General features: G+C 43.1%; 2 protein-coding genes and 1 non-coding gene across 4 annotated transcripts; 1 reads left to right on the top strand and 2 right to left on the bottom strand.

Annotated features, from left to right (window-relative positions):
• Positions 1 to 2100: 2100 nt before the first annotated feature.
• On the bottom strand, positions 2101 to 8854 carry LOC119360768 (transcription initiation factor TFIID subunit 9-like). Its single transcript, XM_037626275.1, has 3 exons — positions 8781 to 8854; positions 6906 to 7239; positions 2101 to 2431 (listed from the first exon to the last, which is right to left on the bottom strand). Exons 1-3 carry the CDS (start codon positions 8852 to 8854, stop codon positions 2129 to 2131), a joined length of 711 nt encoding a protein of 236 aa, XP_037482172.1. The 3' UTR covers positions 2101 to 2128.
• On the top strand, positions 7333 to 7414 carry TRNAS-GCU. The gene has a single exon. It is a non-coding gene; the product is annotated as a tRNA-Ser (tRNA).
• A 2136-nt stretch (positions 8855 to 10990) lies between the features above and the next one.
• LOC119363005 (probable GTP diphosphokinase RSH3, chloroplastic) lies at positions 10991 to 14806 on the bottom strand. 2 transcript variants are annotated; one of them, XM_037628299.1, is made up of 6 exons: positions 14287 to 14804; positions 13986 to 14171; positions 12467 to 12927; positions 12089 to 12247; positions 11648 to 12002; positions 10991 to 11535 (listed from the first exon to the last, which is right to left on the bottom strand). In XM_037628299.1, exons 1-6 carry the CDS (start codon positions 14665 to 14667, stop codon positions 11299 to 11301), a joined length of 1779 nt encoding a protein of 592 aa, XP_037484196.1. In that variant the 5' UTR covers positions 14668 to 14804; the 3' UTR covers positions 10991 to 11298. The 2 variants fall into 2 exon arrangements, with proteins under 2 accessions (XP_037484196.1, XP_037484197.1); XM_037628300.1 differs by having other exon boundaries at positions 11332 to 11535; positions 11767 to 12002; positions 14287 to 14806.
• Between the last annotated feature and the right edge of the window lie 4829 nt (positions 14807 to 19635).

Here is a 19635-nt window from a genome sequence, read left to right as displayed (position 1 = left end):
CGCAAGAGGGAGCTACATGCACCGGGCTGCCCTATAAATACAATCTCATATTTTTATGGTTAGGTGTAAAATGGAGATCTCCACTACACTATGTGCTGAAAGGAGTGGAGAGTGGAGAAAAAAATGTACACTCACTTGGGAACAAGTTAATCGATATGGTTTGTCATAATAATACATTGTTTGCTTAGGCTTGTGTTATGTGATGAAAAATTAGTGTAACCTAGTAGAATACCGAGATGGTTGAAAAGCGTGAGGAAGGCCAGTTCACAATATGATAGGTGTTTCAACAAAGGCTACTAACATTTGTGTGTAGGTGGGCATCATGAATAAAGAACTTTGTTGCTAATTTAATTTTTCTTTTAATCCCCTATTCCAGTTTTCGCATTGTTTCTCAGTTTTAAATGTGTTTGTGCCATGGGCTTCATCACTGGAAATGTGGTTTATCTTAGTTATGTCTACTTTGTGCACACCTTTTAACCTATATGAACTTTATGCTAACGTATTGACATGGAAGAAATGGCGCACTTCTCTTTTGAGAAGATTCACCAATCATGTTGTGTAGTATCTTTGAAACATGTGGGAGGACAAGAGAGATATGAAACGTGTACACTTAATTTCACTTAACAATGAAACAAAGATGATAGCATTGTGCTAGAGATGCCAATTACGACAATTGTTGTGTTGTAACAATCATTCAATATTTGCTTCAAGAACTAACATTCAATATTACAAAAAGACGGGCGCGGCAACGCGCACCATCGATGATCTAGTACTTAGTATAGTGATGTAAGTCTTCCAAGTATAGTTGGGTACTCACCATGCTTTATTTATTCCTTTCACCTGGATGCTCCAAATCAGATAGTAGCATTTGGAGCGGATAATCTCTTGGTCAAGGACGACATTAGCTATGGTTATCCCCCAGAAAATGGTCTGGGCAGGGATATGACGCCACTTGCTTTTCTTTAGCCTTTCTTAAGGCACTTGTGACGTGTAAGGTACATTTCGCTTGAGTTATGAGATTTATATCTTGGTTGTCAGACCCTTATATGTATTCATTCGTTAAATTTGACTTCTTGAGTCATTGTATATACATTATTGCAGACATGTTGAGGAATTGTGTTGTGGTACTGACCGCCCACATACGGAGCATGTTGTTGCATGCATGTTTGTTTAGTGGGCCTCTTGGGGTCGATACTATGTGAATTCTAGTGGAGGTGCTAGAGTTATATAGTGTTTCTCCTAGGGCGTCACACAGATACGATGGATCTCCTTCTCAACATCTTTAGAACACATATCATCAAACCTACAGAAAGGAGAAAAAAGTAAGGGTTCATCAGAACAGTTACCTTCTGCTTGCTCCTTCGCCTTTGCCTTCGCGAGCATCGGCTCATTCTCCCCGGCCTCACGGTATCCATGTTGTGGGACACGATGTCGGCATCCATGTTGTGATGTGTGAAACACATCATGGACCTCTGCTAGGTCTTCTAGTAGGCCTGGCAGATATGCCACATTTCCTTTTCTTGACGAGACTTGGAAAGGTCCAATAAATCTTGGGATAAGTTTTCATTTTGCCTGAAACCTCTGTAGTGGGTATCACCTAGAGGTAAGCAAATTCTCCGGGTTCAAAGTTAACATCAAGATGCTTATGATCATGTAACTTTTGTGTCTGGATTGAGCTGACTGAAGTATAATCTTGAACCTTTGTTTTGATTCATATGGTTCACCTCCTCACACCACACAAACACTCCTTCCATATGTCAATCTTGCCATGTGGGGTTTTAGCCTCCATGCTATTTTTGGCATGTCACGATCCAATAACCATGTATACAATATTTTTTGAATCTCACGATCCAATAACCATGTATACAATATTTTTTGGCGTGACACAATCCAATAACCATGCACATAACAATTTATGGAAACAATCATGACCACTAGCAAGAGAGCATAAAGTTTAGATGTGCCAAGTTGAGATGCACTTGTTGGTGCCAACAACCCTTTTACATCATCATGCTAGATTTTTCCAACAACAACAAACAAATTAAACAAAAAGACATAATGAGTTGAACATGAATTAATCATATATTCAAGGCTGAGACTTTTTGGATCTTCTGTTCTTCATTATACATCACCTTGCTGCCCTAGCGGCCATAGCATTGAGTTGGGAGGGAATTCTCTTAGAATATTGTTCACGGCTACTACTAGTTTGATCTTCATTGTTGCAACTGGGAGAAGCAACTTTAGGATTGAAGTTTTCACCGGTGTTGTCGTTCTTGGTTCCCTCAACATTATCAGACGGTGGCTTCATTTGTGGAATGCACAAGTATTTTTGTCCCAGCATCATGTCTTGGTCATGTGGTAGACAGATTGATCTGGGAGGGGGCTTGGGTATAGGGGTTTTGTTCCAGCTATGAGCCATTTCAAGAAAAACCTACCAAAGTGAAGAATCAGAATGTTATGATAACAATATAGTGCCCGCATGAAATGTATGTGATGCATTAGGTCAGTAGCCCATTGAAACTTCATGGCTCCTTGAAAATGGAATAAACACAACTAATCATCATAATTAAATGTTAATATTGTGAACTTGGCACCATTAAGGGATCCAAGCCAGGATAAAGTTTAATTAAATCCCTTGCTAATATGTAGCTAGATAACTTATGGAGTGTAGTTTGATAATTCAATCATCGTGTGTAATCTATACTTGACTAGATAATAAGTGAAAACTTATCCAAATGGCATACCGGACAATAAGAATTCCTTTATTTCCAAAAAATATTTTGTTATTTTGGGTGTTAAAGTGAATGATAAGAAAATATTTTGTTTCTTTTCTCCAAGTCTTACATGTGAGGGTCATTTTGTCTTATTTGCCTACTGACAGTGTAGATGGATTGGCCAGAAACCTAAAAGAGAACAAAAACAAAAATCTAGTTAAAGCACCAAAGTTACATATGATTGGTAGTGGTAAGCCACTCGCCACTATGAATTATGTTCATACAAAAGGATGGATTTGATCCTTATATGGGATCATGGACCTCATATGTGTCTTTTTGTACATTATTTGCATTCATACAATAACATATTGGACATGCATGCCCTAGTCCATGTGTTGGCTCTTAATGTTGTCACTTAATTGATTAATAGTTGATATGGGAGGGAGATAATAAGGAGAGGAAAACAAATCTGATTTCTTAGGGTCAAACTTGTTCTTGAATGATAAGACAATCTTTTCATATGCAATGCATGCCTTCTAGAGAAGGAAAAAAAGTTATCGTGCTATAGATATCTCTGACAATTGATTGTTGCATGCTCCTAAAATTATGGGCTAAACTAGACAATAGTTAACTAAGAGATGAAATTTGAAACAAGGGAGAGAATTGTCTTATCCTCCTTACTAAGAGATCGTTTCTTTACTAAAGTCCTCACTAATAGGTTGGCTCTGATCATTGGTAGATTAATTTCTGGTTTCCAGTCAACTTTTATTAGGGGGGGGGTACATCTTGGAAAGTGTTGTTACGGACCATGAAATCATTCATGGTGTACATTCTTCTGGTTGGCATGGGCTAGTTTTTAAGATTGATTATGAAAAATCATATGACTAGGTGAACTTAGATTTAGTGTATGAAATGCTAGCTCTTAGGGGCTTTGGCCTAAAATGCATAGGGTGTATGAAAAGTCTAACTCAGAGAGGCTTTGTTGGAGTCAAGTTGAATGGGGAAGAAAGTGGTTTCTTCTTAATAGGCAAAGGCTTGAAACAAGGAGATCCTTTTTCTCCCCTCCTTTTTAATTTGGTGATAGATGTTTTTTCTAGGATGATGATCAAAGGGGCACAAGCTGGTTTGGTTAGAGGCTTGTGGCCTGAATTTGTGGATGGGGTGGTTATGTGTCTACAATATGCAGATGATACCCTCTTGTTCCTTCAAAAAGACAGTAGAGTTGCTCTGGATCTGAAGTGGATACTAACCTGTTTTGGGCAAGTGTCAGGCATGAGGATTAATTATCATAAAAGTGCCCTGGTCCCCATTAACATGGAACCAATGGAGTTGAAAAGTTTTTTAGATATCTTTCAATGTGTAGTTGGGCAGTTTCCCATTAAGCACTTGGGAATCCCTCTGCACTTTAATAAGCTTAGTAGGGAAGATCTCCAGTTTTTAATTGATAAAATTTTGGCTGGAATAGCTAGGTGGAGAGGCAAGTTGTTATCCTTCCTAGGAAAGGTAACTTTGATCAAATCATGTTTGGCTAGTATCCCATTGTATCTACTATCTTTTATTAAGTTTCCCAAGTGGGCCCTTCAGCTCATTAATTCCCACATGGCTAACTGTCTCTAGAGTGGTAGTGAGGGGAATCATAAAATCCACCTTGCTAACTGGCAATCTATTTGCATGAGGAAGGAATTTGGGGGAATGGGAGTGCTAAATCTGCAAGATATGAATGTATGTCTGATAGGATCTTGGTTAAGAGGTATATCGTCAGGGAAGGGTCCCTCTAGAGGAGGGTTATTGATAGTAAATATAACACCAAAAAACCCAATGTTCTTTGCTGCCATGATAACAATTCTTCTCAATTCTGGAAGAGTTTTTTGTGGGCAATGCAAGCGGTGAGAGTGGTGTATAGGTGGGCAGTAGGAGATTGTAGGCAGATTAGGTTTTGGGAAGATATTTGGCATGGGAATGCTCCTTTGGCTACACAATTCTGGAATCAGTATTACTTAGTTAATGAAAAAAAAACAAGACCATTTCAGAGTTGTGGGATGGTCAAGTCTTGAATGCTCTTTTAGAAGAACCTTTTTTCATGAACTTATGATCCAATGGTTTGATCTGATTAATATTCTCAAACTCACTAAATTTAGCCAGGAGAATGACTCCTTGATCTGGCAGTATGAATCTAAAGGGGTTTATTCTTCAAAGTCTCTGTATGTAATAGTTAACTTTAGAGGCATACTCCCTCCATTCCTTTATATAAGGTGTATTTGTTTTTTGATAAAATTCCACAATGTAAGGTGCATTTCTTCTAATTCCTCGTAATTCCATCGTTACCCCTTCAAAAGAAGGAGAGTATCTCTCCCCTGATTGCATGCATATTTTCTTGTAAAGAGAAAAAAAGGAAAGTATCTCTCTCCCGATTGTGTTTATCTCTTACTTTCCTTGCCTAAAGATTTAGTTGCCGCTAATCAGTGATTTTGCCAAGGTTAATTTCGTCCTAACATGTGTATAATTATGTGCCTTGGTCACCGTGCCGGAAATAATACACCTTACATAAAGGAATGGAGGGAGTACATCCTATCTTCCTGCCAGCGGTTTGGAAGATTAAAGTGCCGCATAGGATCCAAGGTTTTCTTTGGCTATTCTCTCAGAACAAAATTATGACATGTGACAATTTGAGATTAAGGGGGGTGGACAAACCCCTGGAGTGCATTCACTGTACCGAGATTGAGTCGGTGTACCATCTATTCTTTGAATGTGTGGTAGCAATGTTGATGTGGCCGGAGGTAGAAGAACTGTTTGGTATTTCTTTTTTAAACTTTGAAGGTTGCTAAATGGTGGTTGTGTGAGAAAAAAGTGTTTACATCTCAATGTAATCACCTCTGTTGTCCTGTGGGGATTGTGGAATTGCAGGAATTCCCTAATTTTTAACAAATGTACATGGGTCTCTATGAAGCAGGTGTTTGGCTTGGTCTATCGGTACCTGAGGGACTTGACAAAACCCTTCGAGGATCTACAGGGTGGAAATTGTTGGAGTTTCAAAGTGCAATGTGGAGGAGACTGAAAAACCATCTGGAGTTGGAGCCATACTGACGACGTGCAAGACAGCATTCGGGCCACTTTCCTGGGCTGCAGTTGTTGGGAGGTCGAATCATGGAGGGAGGACCACACTGGAGTACCAACAGCATAATCCTCGAGAGGCGGACGCCATTCAGGTGGTCTTCTCCGGATGGTAATGGGAAGCTGTCGTGTTGTGGTAGTTCCCTTGATGGGAATTGCATGTTTGATCTTGTTTTGTCTCTAGAGTCAGTCACAGTAGCTAGGAAAAAAGCGTTGTAATAATACAGCAGGAACTTTCTGTCTGGTTGTTTCTCCGTAGGTGTTGTGTGGTGGGTTGTTTGTGAACTCGTTTGCCTTCTACTCAACTTAGTGAAAATGGAGCCGGGGGGAGGCCCTGATTTTCGAAAAAAAAGCTATAAGAGAATGCAAACCTCTTTTTTCAGTCTCGCTCTCTTCTCAACTTAGAAATCATCCTACCTGATATTGATATTGTTAAGATAGCACTATTGCACATGTGCTAATAAGAGTCAAGCCATGTATCATCGTCGCATTTAATTATAACTTTTCTGTAGAGCCAATCTAAAGACATGCCATATTTATTATATAAACTGTTTTACTATGAACTCCTCATGACGAGGAACCAAAGAGTCAGGGAGTGACTCCACCTTTGTAGGTGCCGTTAGCACCCGTTTTAAAATGATGACATCGAGTCAGTTCTTATGATATTCCTAACGGATCTCCAAGTTTGTGTCTCTTCATCTTGATTGCATGTTTCCGCGGAACATCAGGGTTCCAATTTCATTTTACAGATTTATTTAGTTTTTCGATGTAAAGGCAGGCGAATTATACTTCTATTATCTGATAATAAAATATTTAATTGTTTCGTATCTACAAGGAAATCCGGAGAATTTCCAACTCGCACGATCTGAAAGGAACGGAGAGTGCGTGAAAACTGCAAACTCTTGCTTCTTGAACACCAGTCTAATTACTGATCCCGTGATCCGCGGGTAAAGTTCCGATCTGGACACCAAAGCGCAGGATTCAAACAAACCCATCCCGGACAGCCGCGTACGCGATTGATGCAACCAACAGCAGCGAAATCCTCATGAGGAACGGAGAGGTTTAGGGCTACGCACGTACCTCGCGCCCCGGCAGCTCGTGGCCGAACGTGGCGTTGGAGCGGATGGCGAGGTGGACGTCGTCTTCTTGGAGCGACGCCCTGCCGGCGTGATCCGCGTAGGCCAGCGCGTCGCCGAGCACGTCGCCGGCGTACCGGTGGGCGAGCCTCAGGAACTGGTGGACCACCGCTGGCTCGTAATCCCCTTCCTCAAGCCCCACCGAACGCAAGATTTCCTTCACGACACGCGCGTCCCGTGGCTCATCGCCGGTGTCCGCCGCCGCCGCAGCAGGAGGGGTCCGTCCGACCCCGGTGTCAATTAGGGTAGGACGCAGATTTGCGGAGTGTCGGGCAACTCTTCGCGGGAGAGGCAAAATAGAATTTGGGTTTAAGTAAAAGGATGTAGTGACTCCTTACAAATAGATGCATTTCAGCCATCTTGACAACAACGACGCTTTGGCCGAGTGGTTAAGGCGTGTGCCTGCTAAGTACATGGGGTTTCCCCGCGAGAGTTCGAATCTCTCAGGCGTCGATTACTTTTTTTCTTTTTGCTGCAACCAAACAAGCTCCACAACATTTGCTTTGCTCAAGGAAGAAAGAAAAGATTATGAACAATAATACTTTTTTTTGCTGCTTAGGCAATCAAGCTCCACAACATTTGCTTTGCTCAAGGAAGAAAGAAAAGATTATGAACAATAATACTCTCTTTTTTCTGCTTAGGCAAGCAAGCTCCACAACATTTGCTTTGCTCAAGGAAGATAGGAAAGATTATGAACAATGATAATGTTCTCACATATGAGCACTTTGAACAATCAGGTATTGTTAGACACAGAAAAGGCAACATATGTGTATATTGACGATTTCATGTGTAAATTGACAATTCCATGTCTTAAGCAAATGTATTGAGTATTTGTACCTACTAATACATTTCATTTTTCCGCTTTACTCGAAAAATCGCAAAACCAAATCAAAATCGACACAAACAAATGTAAATCGCAAAACTTATATTTCAACTTTTTTCTACGCAAACACAATAGTTTAACTGCTTGAGGAGTCTAAACAAATGTAAAACGGGTGGGAGAAACATGAATTTTGTGCTTCGTTTGTGCAAACAGTAATGCCAATGTTTTCTTTTATGAACTAGCGGGTGCCTGCTTTGCATTAAGAAGAGAGTTGGAAAGTTGTCCTTTACAGAGTCGTTATCAACCATCACGGCTAGGGACCCCATCAACTAAGAGAACATCGACTTACATCATAAAAGCCCTAGAGTGTAACTGCCTCCTCGAACAGGCAAGCATTAGCTTTGCCTCTCTCCGCTACCGCAACGGCAGTGGAGCTAACCCTCTCGGAAGTTATAGCATTGCTCTGTTCAATTTTCGTAGGTGCCATGCAATGTACATTTCCATTATAGCCGATCTTGTCGCCCCCCACTGTAACCGAGACCACCATCCCGTGATAGTCCTTGTTGTCTGTGCTATCCTTACCATCGATCCGTCATAGCAATAAACTTTTGCCACACTTCTTTTGTGAAAGGACATTGCAGCGTAATAGCTCAAGTGGAAGGCAGTGCCAGCGTAGGGTCGTGTAGGGGCGGCCGCCCCGGGTAAATTTTGGGAACCAGGGCACCCCTGGTGATTGTGGCCGCCATGGAAGTCGAGCAGATTCGATGAAGATCAGGTCGAGCGACGAGCAGGAAAAGAGAAGAAGGAAGAAACGGTTCGCTAGAAGATAGGCCACGTAATGCTAGAGATTGACCAGCCAAATAAGGCCCAACGGATTCTAAAAAAAGGCAGAACGAAAAAAAAATAGATGAGCCCGTTATGTTTTTGTATGTAGCCTGAGCGTTGACTTTCCCGATTCCAATCGCTCGTAAAAACTATCACCGCCGTCACGCGAACCTCCACTGCCGCCTTGACGCGGCGCCCCCCACTGCCGCCTTGCCGCGGGGCTGCCCAGGTCTGTCCAACTCCATCGAATCTTTTCTGGTGCCATCTGTAATTTGTTGTCACATTGGCTGATTGGCATAATTCCTGAAAGTTGATACTGAAATTAATTACGAATATGATATTATAGGCACCTAAGAATATGAAGCAGATTGATTCTTTTTATGATTTTTTGACCTACATATTGAGAATGAAACTTCTTTGAATAATTCATTGTGTCGGTCGTCTTGCCTGAATGCAAACTAGTTGGCCAATTAATTTTGTAGATTGTCTTATTTGACTGTAGACTTTGGTTTTTCGTTACCTTTAAAAGTCCGCCCCAGGTAACTTCAAATCCTGGATCCACCACCAAGTGGAACTGAGCTGACCATATCGCATCCTTGTCATGTATCTCCCACACGTTTTACATTTGTTTAGACTCGTCTTTTGCTCAGGGGAATGCCAATGTTTCAACGATAGCACTGCCACTTTTGACTAGATGGAGGTCTCATGAACAAGACCAGAGTAGTTGCTTCCACCTCTCTCTGTTAGCTTGATTTGAGTTGACCTTGTTCTCTGCCTCTTTCCACCAAACATCAAAAGCCAAAAAAGAGTCAACATGTAAACACATGTCTCTCCTTTGTGAGAACAATAGGGTGTCGAATCTCTCAGGTGTCGTATATTTTTTTCATTTCTGCATATCTTTAAACAGCCAAGCCCCAGGCACACATTTCCATTGAGCAGTATATTTCTCACAAATGCAAAAGTCAAAGCGAATGTCTTTTTTTTTGAGACAAATCAAAGCCAATGTCTTTTTCTTTTTTAGACAAATCAAAGCCAATGTCTTTTTTTTTTAGACAAATCAAAGCCAATGTCTGAAGTATAGAACTCAAACACTTATTATAGCCTTTTTGTCCATGGTTTTTCCCTTTCACTTGTGATTTTGCATCATTGGCAGTAAAAGCACCGAGTCTTTTCGTTGTCTAGCTCGCTGGAAAGAAATATTTTCACAAATTTGCACTCCATAGCCAATGTCTGAATTAGAATAGAAGGACCCTGCATGTGGAGACTTTGGGGCTTTGGAACTGTCTCAGAAAAAGATGTGTGGAAATTCAAATGCATGGAGGGGCAGACAAAGTTCTCTGGACCCTCACTGTTGATCATAAGTTTTCTGTGGGGTCCTTATATAGAAAATTGATAGTTGTTGGGATAAAATTCCCACAGAAATACTTGTGGAAGACCAAGGTGACTGCAAAACTGAAAGTGTTTTTATGATTGAATAATAAAAAAAGCATCCTAACTAGAGATGTGCTGCTTAGGAAAGGCTGGAAGGGTGGGAAAGGATATGTTCTATGTGGGAAAGATGAATCAATTGGTCATTTATTCTTTTCTTGCCCGGTTGCTTCATTGTTATGGAGTTTAGTTAGGTGTGTGTGTGGATTTAAAACTGCTCCATCAAATGTAAAAGACTGTTTTGGGGAATGGATTAGAAAATTTAATAAAGATGATAAGAAACTGGTTCTGGTGGGGATTTCAGCCCGGGCAATTTGGAAAAGCAGGAATGCAATTGTCTTTGAAAATAAAAGGATAAATGATCCTTTATATGTTGTCAAACTGATGTGCAGGTGGTTAACTGACTGGTCCATTATGCAGATAAAGGAGTCGTCAAAAAAAACGTTGGAGCTGGGAGCAAAGGTGCTAGAACAGGCAGCAAATGAAGTGTTCACAGCCAAACATGGATGGAGGATCAATGTAGCAAGATTGGAATGAAGACTCTCCTGCGGTGGTGGACCTGATGTTTGTTGTTCCTGTAGACAGGATCCTTGGCTCCTTTTTTGCAAGCTCCTTTTTTGCTGTTTGCTTTTGCTCTGATGTAATGGTGATCAAGGCAGATTGACTCTCTGTGGCTGTTGGTGAACTTGGGGCTGTATGGGGTGGCTGGCCTATGTTGGCCGTTAGGGATGCTGTATGGCCGTGTTGGCTTCGTTTCGATCTTTTTGTTCCTGTTTAAACTCGCTTGTAGAACTCAGTGGTTTTTAGTAATGAAAATCGGAAGGGGCAAGCCCTTCTTTGATCAAAAAAAAAAGTCTGAATTAGAAGAGAACTCAAATCAAGTATCACAGCCTTTCTGTTCTTTTTCTTTTTCACTTCTCATTTTGCATCTTAAGCAGTCAAGCTCACCGAGCAAAAAAAATATGCACATGTAATTGCAAATTCATAGCCAATATCTGAACAAGTAGAGAACTGAAATCACTTGGCCTAACCATGTTCTATTTTCTCGATAGGTGTTCTAAAACTAAGAACAATTCCCGAGCTGTATCACGTACTATTTACAAGTTAACTATTTTTGCTCTACTTGAACAAACTTATCAACAAAAATATACACCAAATGCTACACTACCTGTTATGATTCTATCAGTGTGGTCACCTAAACTTCAGACAATTTAGCTGCGCTGTCATATATGTATTCACAAAATCTGCTGGTCTACGGCTGTCAAGACTGCGAAACCGCGAGACGGTGGTCAGGCATTTGGTTGAACTCCCTCATGTAGCCTCCAGACTTGCATTGAGTTGAAGGAATCAGCTCCAGCACGTCGCCCATCTTCAGCTCCTGGTTCAGGTTGTGCACAGCATGGCTGTTCAGCCTTAGGCTCAACTGCATGTCATAGCTTGAAGCCCTCTTCAATAGGTCCAGTATTTTCGAATTTTGAGGGAGTTCTTGCACTGACATCTGAAGAAAACAAACATAGCAAATTCAGTTCTGCTGCTCTTCTAAATTAACACGTTGCAACTTTGGTTAATCAGAAAGCGCTAGCGTGAAATATTATGACGGTTCTTTTAACCTTTTCATTCTCCAGAAGTATTACTAGGATTGGTCCAGTGTGGTCACATTGTTTTGAATAGGAGAAAGGACAGCCATCAGAGTCAGAAGGGAAGGTGCATGTTGCCCTTGGGGACGAACCAAGTCCAGGAGGTGAAGGGTGATCTGTGTGCAGAGTTTCACACTGCCATGTAACAACACATCTAACCCATTCAACCATTTCAGGCAGAGATGAAGAGCAATTCCGAACGCCTTCCTTGTACCTCCAATGTGCAGCGATTCCAAACTCTGCCTGCAAGTGCATGTCCGCAGTACGAATTTGGATCTCTAATGGGAGTGTTTCTTCACTGAGAACAACCGTGTGCAGCGATTGGTACCTACAAGTAAAGAAGCATTAAGTTAGCACCTTGACATACTTTTCTTTTTATGCATAGTAGTATAGCAATATTTTGCATGGTCATACCCATTAGATTTGGGGCTGCTGACATAGTCCTTAAACTTCCCAGGAATTCTAGGCCACAAGTGATGGACAACTTCTAATGTGGTGAAGCAATCAGCTTTATTCTCGAGTATCACACGCACTCCATGTACATCATAGATTTCATCCATGTCCAGTTTTTTCCTGTAATAAAGAAGCAATCACATTAGCATGTTTAGTGGCGTATGTCTCTCCGGCTAGCAAGGTTACTTCAAAGGTCATGTTGAAGTTAGTGCAGCAATTATCTAAAATAGATAATGATTTATTTAACTTCATTAACAACAAAAGTAAAATGAAAGGCAAATCATTTGATTTGTTTTTCTAGTAAGGACACCATAATGAAAACATGATGCACGAGTTTACCTTGTCATCTTGCTGTAGATGCTGTAGATGCTCTTGTGCCTCCCTGATATGGAACGATAGGATAGCCCTCTCACCTGAAGGGCCTGTTCCAGTCGCCTTATTGCAGCTGCAATCATATCTCTGTTGTAAAACTCATGAAGGTTGGATGACAGTTCGTCATATTGCTCTGGGTAAAGATGCTTGAAACACAGATTTTCAAGCTGCTCCTTCCAGTTCAAGATCCCCAATTGATTCGCCAATGGAGCAAATATCTCTAGTGTTTCCTTCGCAAAGCACTGCTGTTTGATCTTGGGCAATGAATCTAACGTCCTCATATTGTGTAGTCTATCAGCAAGTTTGATAAGCACTGCTCTCGCATCCTCCATTGCAAGGAAGACCGTACGCAGTCTGTCAGCTTCATCAATTCTGCTCGCTGTATCGTTTCTACGGGCCAGTTTGCTCAAATGACTTAGATTAGAAACCTGTCAAATATTCGACACAACTAAGTCTAGTCATTCAATGTCCTCAAACGACCAAAGCACCCTTGCTGCCAAAAAATGGTGAAGCACCCTAACATATAGCAGGGGTAATATTGATAAAGATGACTGACAAGGCGACAACATGTAGCAGAACAAACAACAGCCTTTCCCAAGTTCCAGATAATAAATGTGATATCATGAAAGAAGACACATAAAATCACCAAAAACTGTGTCTGCTTTGATCTGGTAAACAGCCAGGAAGAAATTCTAAAATATACCAAAGCACAAGTCAATCCTAGGAGATGCCTGCAGCCTACTTTAATAGAGGTGATGTTAACTTAATACCTAACTTAGATAAACATAAGATTTGTATTTGTTCTAGAAGCCCTATCAATAACGTAACAATCAATTATGGTCTGTCAGTCATAATCGTAAAAAAATATTTTAGCAAGGTAGCCAAACTAGCAACATCCAGTTCTCCATATGACGAAAAAGACAACACCGAGAAAGATGAAAATAAAAAAAGAGGGGCCCATAACCATATAACTAATCAATTGTGACTATGACCTGGTCCTTCGCCTAAAAAACTATGGCCTGATCCTGGACACCGGCACAGATCAAGTCATGCTCAGAAAATTATCTGCAGATGCCGGTACGAATAATCTACCAGTGAAGAAGCTCCGAATTGCTACATTATCACTTTATCAGTATGGTGGAATAGGTGTAGCAGCAATGGCACCTTACCTTGGTTCGTTCCAGAAAATAATACTACCACACTAAGCGAGTTTTAACAGATAAAAACAGTTCTACTACTCCCTCCGTTCCTAAATATAAGTCTTTTTAGAGATTTCACTACAGCCTACATACGGAGCAAAATGGATGAATCTACACTCTAAAATATGTCTATATACATCCGTATGTAGTTTGCATTGAAATCCTAGAAAGACTTATATATAGGAACGGAGGGAGTAGATAGTTACAGTACATATCAGTGAGCCTGCTCGTCACATCCTAATGTCAGTTATATCCAGTACAGTAACTAGATAGATCCGAATTCTTACCCCCTTCACGAGGTCCGCAACGCCAGCACCGAATTGCTCGGAGATGGAGCCGTAATCCAGGCCTGCGTCGTCCACCGTGTCGTGCAACAGCCCCGCCGCGATAACCGGAGGGCCTGCGCCGAGCTCCGCGAGCAGCGCCGCCGTCTCCACGCAGTGCTGTAGGTAAGGGTCGCCGCTCGCGCGCATCTGCAGAAACCACCAAAGCGCCCAGCCGAGGAACGCGGCCCGGTCACTTCAAACGCCCGACAGGCCACGCCGAAACGATGAGCAGACAGAGAGCGAGAGGGGCACGGTCGAGCACCTGGCCGCGGTGGGCCGCCTCGGCCGCGTAGTAGGCCATCCTCACGAGCTCCTCGCGGAATATGGCGTGCCGCGACTGCGCGCCGGCGAGTAGGGCGGCCGCGGCCGCGGAAGAAGCGGGGCCGGCCTCCTCGCCCCCCGCCACGGAGGCGCGGGCCCGCCTCGCGGACGGCGGGCTTCGGCAGGGAGCTCGAGGAGCCTCCCCTTGGTCGGAGGCGCGCGCGAAGGACAGGGAAGGCGGAGTCCGGCACCGGGTCGCCCGCAGCTCACCGGCGGCGGAGGCCGGGGCGCGGGGGAGAAGCTCCAGCGCGGCGTGGGGCTGCGGCGCCGAGAGTCGGTGGTGGGGGCGGCACTTGACGGAGCAGGCGACCGCCGCCGGCATGGCTCCTGGTGGTGGTGCTGGCTGGCTCGGCGAGTTGGAGTTCAGCGGAGGGGACGGGGCAAGAGGGGGAGTGGGGGAGGTGGAGATTGGAGAAAGAGGCGTGGAAGGGAGCTCTAGTTGGGACGTTGGGCTCTTCGCGCGTGCTGGCGTGGTTATGAATAGTAAGCCTACTCGTGGGAAGATAGGTGGTCGTTTATATTTTAGACCTCAAGTCGCCAAATCATTTGGGTTGGCTTGGCTTGCTAATTTTCGAACGAGGAAGTATGCTTTTTTTCGAGAGCACGATTAAATTATGTGCCGTAGTTTTAGTTTTATAATAGAAGGCACATGATTAAATACAAGAATTCTGACAAACTTCCATCACATGCCGATGAGAGGCAAAACACCACTTCAACTTACACGCACACAAAGAACTCCAACACAAAAGTATCTGTTCTAAATTGACCAACAAGAGCAGCTGCGTCTCGACCAATGTTGGTCACTTCTAAAGAGCAACAACTTCAAACAAATTCTCCTTGCCGACGCATCAACCTGTATGTGGCATTAACCATCCTTGATTGCCTAAAAGAGCTGGCAGGTGGGTGCTGAGACTCGAACCGCCCCAAGAAAGCTATCAACTTGAAATCGCCCGCGACGGTGTACATAGTACCTTTAGGCCAATGGCAGAGACGGGGGGACCAGCAGGGGCCCTGCCCCCCCCCCCCCCTAATGTCGCTGGTTTAGGCCTAATACTAGTGTAAACATTGACTTTTTTGCTGTTAAAACAATGCATTTTAATGATCTGGCCCTCCCAAACAAGGTTTACCAACGTTTGGCACTCCCAATTTAATTTTCCTGGCTCCGCCACTGCTTTAGGCCCTGACAAACAATCCAGAACAGCGACAAGTACCACAGGAAAGCAAACTAGGACCTCCAAGTCGTGTTTCCAAAAGCAATGTTCCCAACAGAAGAACGACATCGATGACGCTGTCATCGCCGATCCGGATCCGAACCTAGGCTTTTGCCCGAAGACAACCAATCAAGTGAGAGAGAGTGAGGTACAGACACACCACAGCGACGCCTCCAAGGAGGGAAAACGACACCCACGGGGGATCGTCATGGGTGGCACCAACCAAAAAGGGGCAAGACTTTCATCTGAATTGTCACAAACTGTGACGCCCCGTTACGTCCGATAGAGTCAGGCGTAACGGAAGTCGTCACTTTAGAGTTGCGCCAGGATCAGTTAAGGAGAACAGTATCATGTACAAGACGGTACAGCTGCCATGAGTAGGCAAGCTTTTATTACATTGACACCTCAAGTGTCGACTAAACCTAAGCGACCATGACGATAGATCGTCATCTACTTCCGGTTACGAGCCTTCTAGACCAACCATGGAGGGCATCTACTCTTCATAGCCTTGATTGTCGACTTCCTCATAAACATACTCCACTTCAGAATAACCAAAGTCATTAAGATGACCAGACTCATCATAAGTACCATTCTCTATCGCCTCAGAGTTCTCATAACTCTCTTGTTCTGAAAAACAACATAAGTGCAGCTGAGTACGTATAAAATACGTACTCCGCAAGTCGCCGGGAAAAGTGGATGCATGAGTTCTTTAAAGAGGAAAACTTTATCGGCCACGGCTACAACCAGCGAGCCATTAGCTCAAAAGTACTTTGTAGGTAAAAATATTTTCCCTTAACCCTTTTTGTTGGAAACCAAATTTTATTTATAAAATCTACTGGTGACAGAGCGACGTGGGATCTTACATCCTGTGTTAGAGGAAAACCCACACGACGCACTTCCAAACCCGGAAGCTGGGAGTGATATCACATTTACTCTGATCAGAGGTGTACTGCTTTGCCCATAGCATCACTTGGTCCAAGTCGTCCATGCGCTACCCATGCACACGACTAGACCAAGGAACCAGAACCTTTAACCAGCCCGTACACTACCTCTGCTTTTCCACATTGCCTTACTAAAGGCCCGCGGGTCGAGACACCTGACCGGCGGTCCCGCCCTAGGGTGACTGTACCTACCCGGCTACAGCCACCTTCTCACCCATGCAGAGGCAGCTACTTGGCATGGTAGTTGGTTCAGCCCGTCCCATTCCAGGTCTATGGTCAGTACGGTTTGCGCCGCTTTTGAAGTAAGCGCCAGTTGGTTGTGTCCTAATGTGATACCCTATGTAGAGGAGCCCGCCAACCAAGCCGACCCTCCCTGGGTTGCTTTCACCAACATGAGCTCCCCTACCCACCAAATATTTATTTATATTGTAACCCTACCCGGGTCACAACTACTTAATACAGATGCTTCACCTGATCCGGTCCAATTGCGAAATCAGTGGATCCACCTGATCCAAATTTCATTTTATTTATGAAAAATATTTATTTTAAATTCTTATGCAAAATTTTGGAAATGACCCATAGCCCGGAAAACATTTATCAAGACATGGTCAAGGAGATGACGACTTGCCGGATAGTGCTTCGATCAACTCGGAACCACCAGACGTGGCTCCTACGGGTCCGAGATCGACTCCTGGTAATTATTTCAGGAACATGTTTATATTATTATTTATCTTCCTAACTAAAAATCTAACATCCAGCAACACGGACATGTTGAGCAAGCCACATGTAATTAACTAAGTGGTGATACGTCCTAGTGTTCCATTGAGAGATAAAATGCATTAAGCCATCCAAAACAGAGTAGCATGCACGTATGTCATCCAGTCCAGAGAATGGTAAAAGAAATGATAAGTAAAAAGAACAGTAGCCTAGTATTGTACTACTAGTACTACGCGGGTTGAGCCCCAGCCCGAGTCTAAAAAGACTACTCATCTTCTCTGCTGTCCCACGAACAGAACCAGCCCGCTCACCTCTCTCTCTTCCCCAAGAACAGAGCACGGCCGCCGTCGCCTCGATCTGCCCCGTCCGGGCATCTCCGGCGACACGGCGGACACCTACAGATTCCCCTCGTCTCCCTCTACCATTTCCCCCTATTTATTTGATCTGCCGCCGCCAAAAACGTCGCCACCACTCAATCCTAGCGCCGCCTGATCCAGGTCCGATGGGCTTGCCACCGGCTGCAGCGGCAACAACGTCTCCGTGCCAACATCCTCCGCCAGCGCAGCCACACGCACGAGGCGCGCAGCCATGGGCGTCGGGCATGTGCGGCTTCACCGGCGCTGCTCGGTCGCCATGGCTCTGCTGCTAACGGTGTGGACTAGCCACATCCTACTGCTACTGCTGGTAAGTACTAATCCTAATTCCTTCTCCATGAAGTGCTCCAAATTTCACAACAAGTGCCTGCTATATGTGAACGTGGGTGTGCATATATTGTTCATTTTATCTCAGGCCCTACTATTCCCTTCTCAGTCATATTGCCTTCTTTCTCTTTGTTTATCTCCAGGCCATGAAATTAATCAAGATTTAATTTATAGTGTGGTCATGGTATTACTACTGATTAGATCTAAATGCTGTTCCTAACTAGTGCTACTCATCCTTGAACACCATATAGAAGTAAACAGTGGCAGTGAAACTCTAAAAATAATAATTACTTGTGAGTAGATTATAAACATCAATCTCTCAGTTTGCTACAGATTGGCAGGGATTAATAAATAGGACAAGGTAGTATACACAGGAAGGTTGATCTTTTGGATACATACATACATGTCTTAGCAAGTTACTAGTACCTAGGATTTGATTCTTGGCATGTTAGATCTAGTACATACCACGGATGTCATTCACATAAACTTTTACAAGCTTTTGCAATTGATCTAATTAGTTTTGACTAACTTGGGTGTTTACGCAAACATTTTGTTCGTTTTACTGCAAGGTAAATAGATCAAGGCGAATAGATGCTTATGGACTGATTCAAACCGAGGTGGAGATAGATAAGAAATCAAGCAAGAAGGGCTAACACAACAAGGTACTTGATTAGTACCTGGTGGCGCATGCAACCCAAAGATCTTCACCGCAGTGAAGGACAGCAGTGTGGTAGAAGGTGAAAAGGCAAGTGGTGGGGGTACTCCAACGTATGTGTGTGTGAGGTAGAATGGTCTAGTGAAAGGGATGGCTCCTATTTATAGTGGGGTGAATAGCTATGTCGGTTTGAAGACACATTACATCTGGCATGCATGCGTGGTTAGTCTTGCATGCATACCTCCACTTGTGTCTCTTATGGGCTGTACTATGGACAGTTATAATTTGTTTGGCTGGCCCTTAGTTGGCATTTACTTTATGGGAAAGAAATGAGACAAGGGTCTATAAAATATATGGAGGTTTGGAGAAGAATTTGTTTTGCACGACTAAATGCTATTTGTTGTAATAATAAATGTAGTTGTCTCTATTATTTTAATTAATGTTTTGGCAACGCCGTTGAAATTATCGTTATCTAATTTATTTATTATATATATATTTTTTTACGGTTTTTACATCCTTTCCCCCCTTAGAGAAAATTTCGTCCTCGAAATTTGTTGAGTCGCACCTCGAAAATGTAAGGATATTTTTCTCGGAGGTCATCTTATTTTTCCCAAGTCGCTTCTCGCACCGGATGATTTCCCCATTGCACCTTGCAATATTTAATTGTTTTACTCTTGAGCTTCTTTTCCTCTGTGTCCAAAATACGACTAGGATGCTCCTCATACATTAGGTCCTTTCGGAGGGTTAATTCTTCCTCCGAGACTCTCTCAAATGGTGGCTTTACGCTCTTGCGTAATTGGGATACATGAAATACATCATGAACCCCTTGTAGGTGCGCTGGCAATTCTAATTTGTACGCCACCGTCCCTCTTCTTTTTAAGATTCGATAGGGACCAATATATCGCGGACTTAGTTTTCCTTGTACTCCAAAGCGCTTGACACCTTTAATTGGTGAGACTTTTAAATAAACAAAGTCTCTGGGTTGATATTGTATATCACGTCGTCTCTTGTCTACATAACTCTTTTGCCGGCTTTGCGCCGTCTTGAGCCGCTCTCTAATTATGC

Source organism: Triticum dicoccoides, chromosome 2B (genome assembly GCF_002162155.2).
Source record: "Triticum dicoccoides isolate Atlit2015 ecotype Zavitan chromosome 2B, WEW_v2.0, whole genome shotgun sequence".
Taxonomy (NCBI): domain Eukaryota; kingdom Viridiplantae; phylum Streptophyta; class Magnoliopsida; order Poales; family Poaceae; genus Triticum; species Triticum dicoccoides.
This window is presented reverse-complemented; position numbering and strand designations above follow the sequence as displayed.

Excerpts from the sequence above, each read along its gene's own strand:
- LOC119363005 (XM_037628299.1), bottom strand. The coding sequence starts at position 14,667 with ATGCCGGCGGCGGTCGCCTGCTCCGTCAAGTGCCGCCCCCACCACCGA. Across the intron at positions 12,003-12,088 it reads AGCAGCCCCAAATCTAATGG|GTACCAATCGCTGCACACGG; the intron begins GTATGACCATGC and ends CTTTACTTGTAG. Across the intron at positions 11,536-11,647 it reads TACTTCTGGAGAATGAAAAG|ATGTCAGTGCAAGAACTCCC; the intron begins GTTAAAAGAACC and ends TGTTTTCTTCAG.
- LOC119360768 (XM_037626275.1), bottom strand. The coding sequence starts at position 8,854 with ATGGAGTTGGACAGACCTGGGCAGCCCCGCGGCAAGGCGGCAGTGGGG. Across the intron at positions 7,240-8,780 it reads GCGTCAAGGCGGCAGTGGAG|AGTTGCCCGACACTCCGCAA; the intron begins GTTCGCGTGACG and ends TCTCCCGCGAAG. Across the intron at positions 2,432-6,905 it reads ACGAGCTGCCGGGGCGCGAG|GTTTTTCTTGAAATGGCTCA; the intron begins GTACGTGCGTAG and ends TCACTTTGGTAG.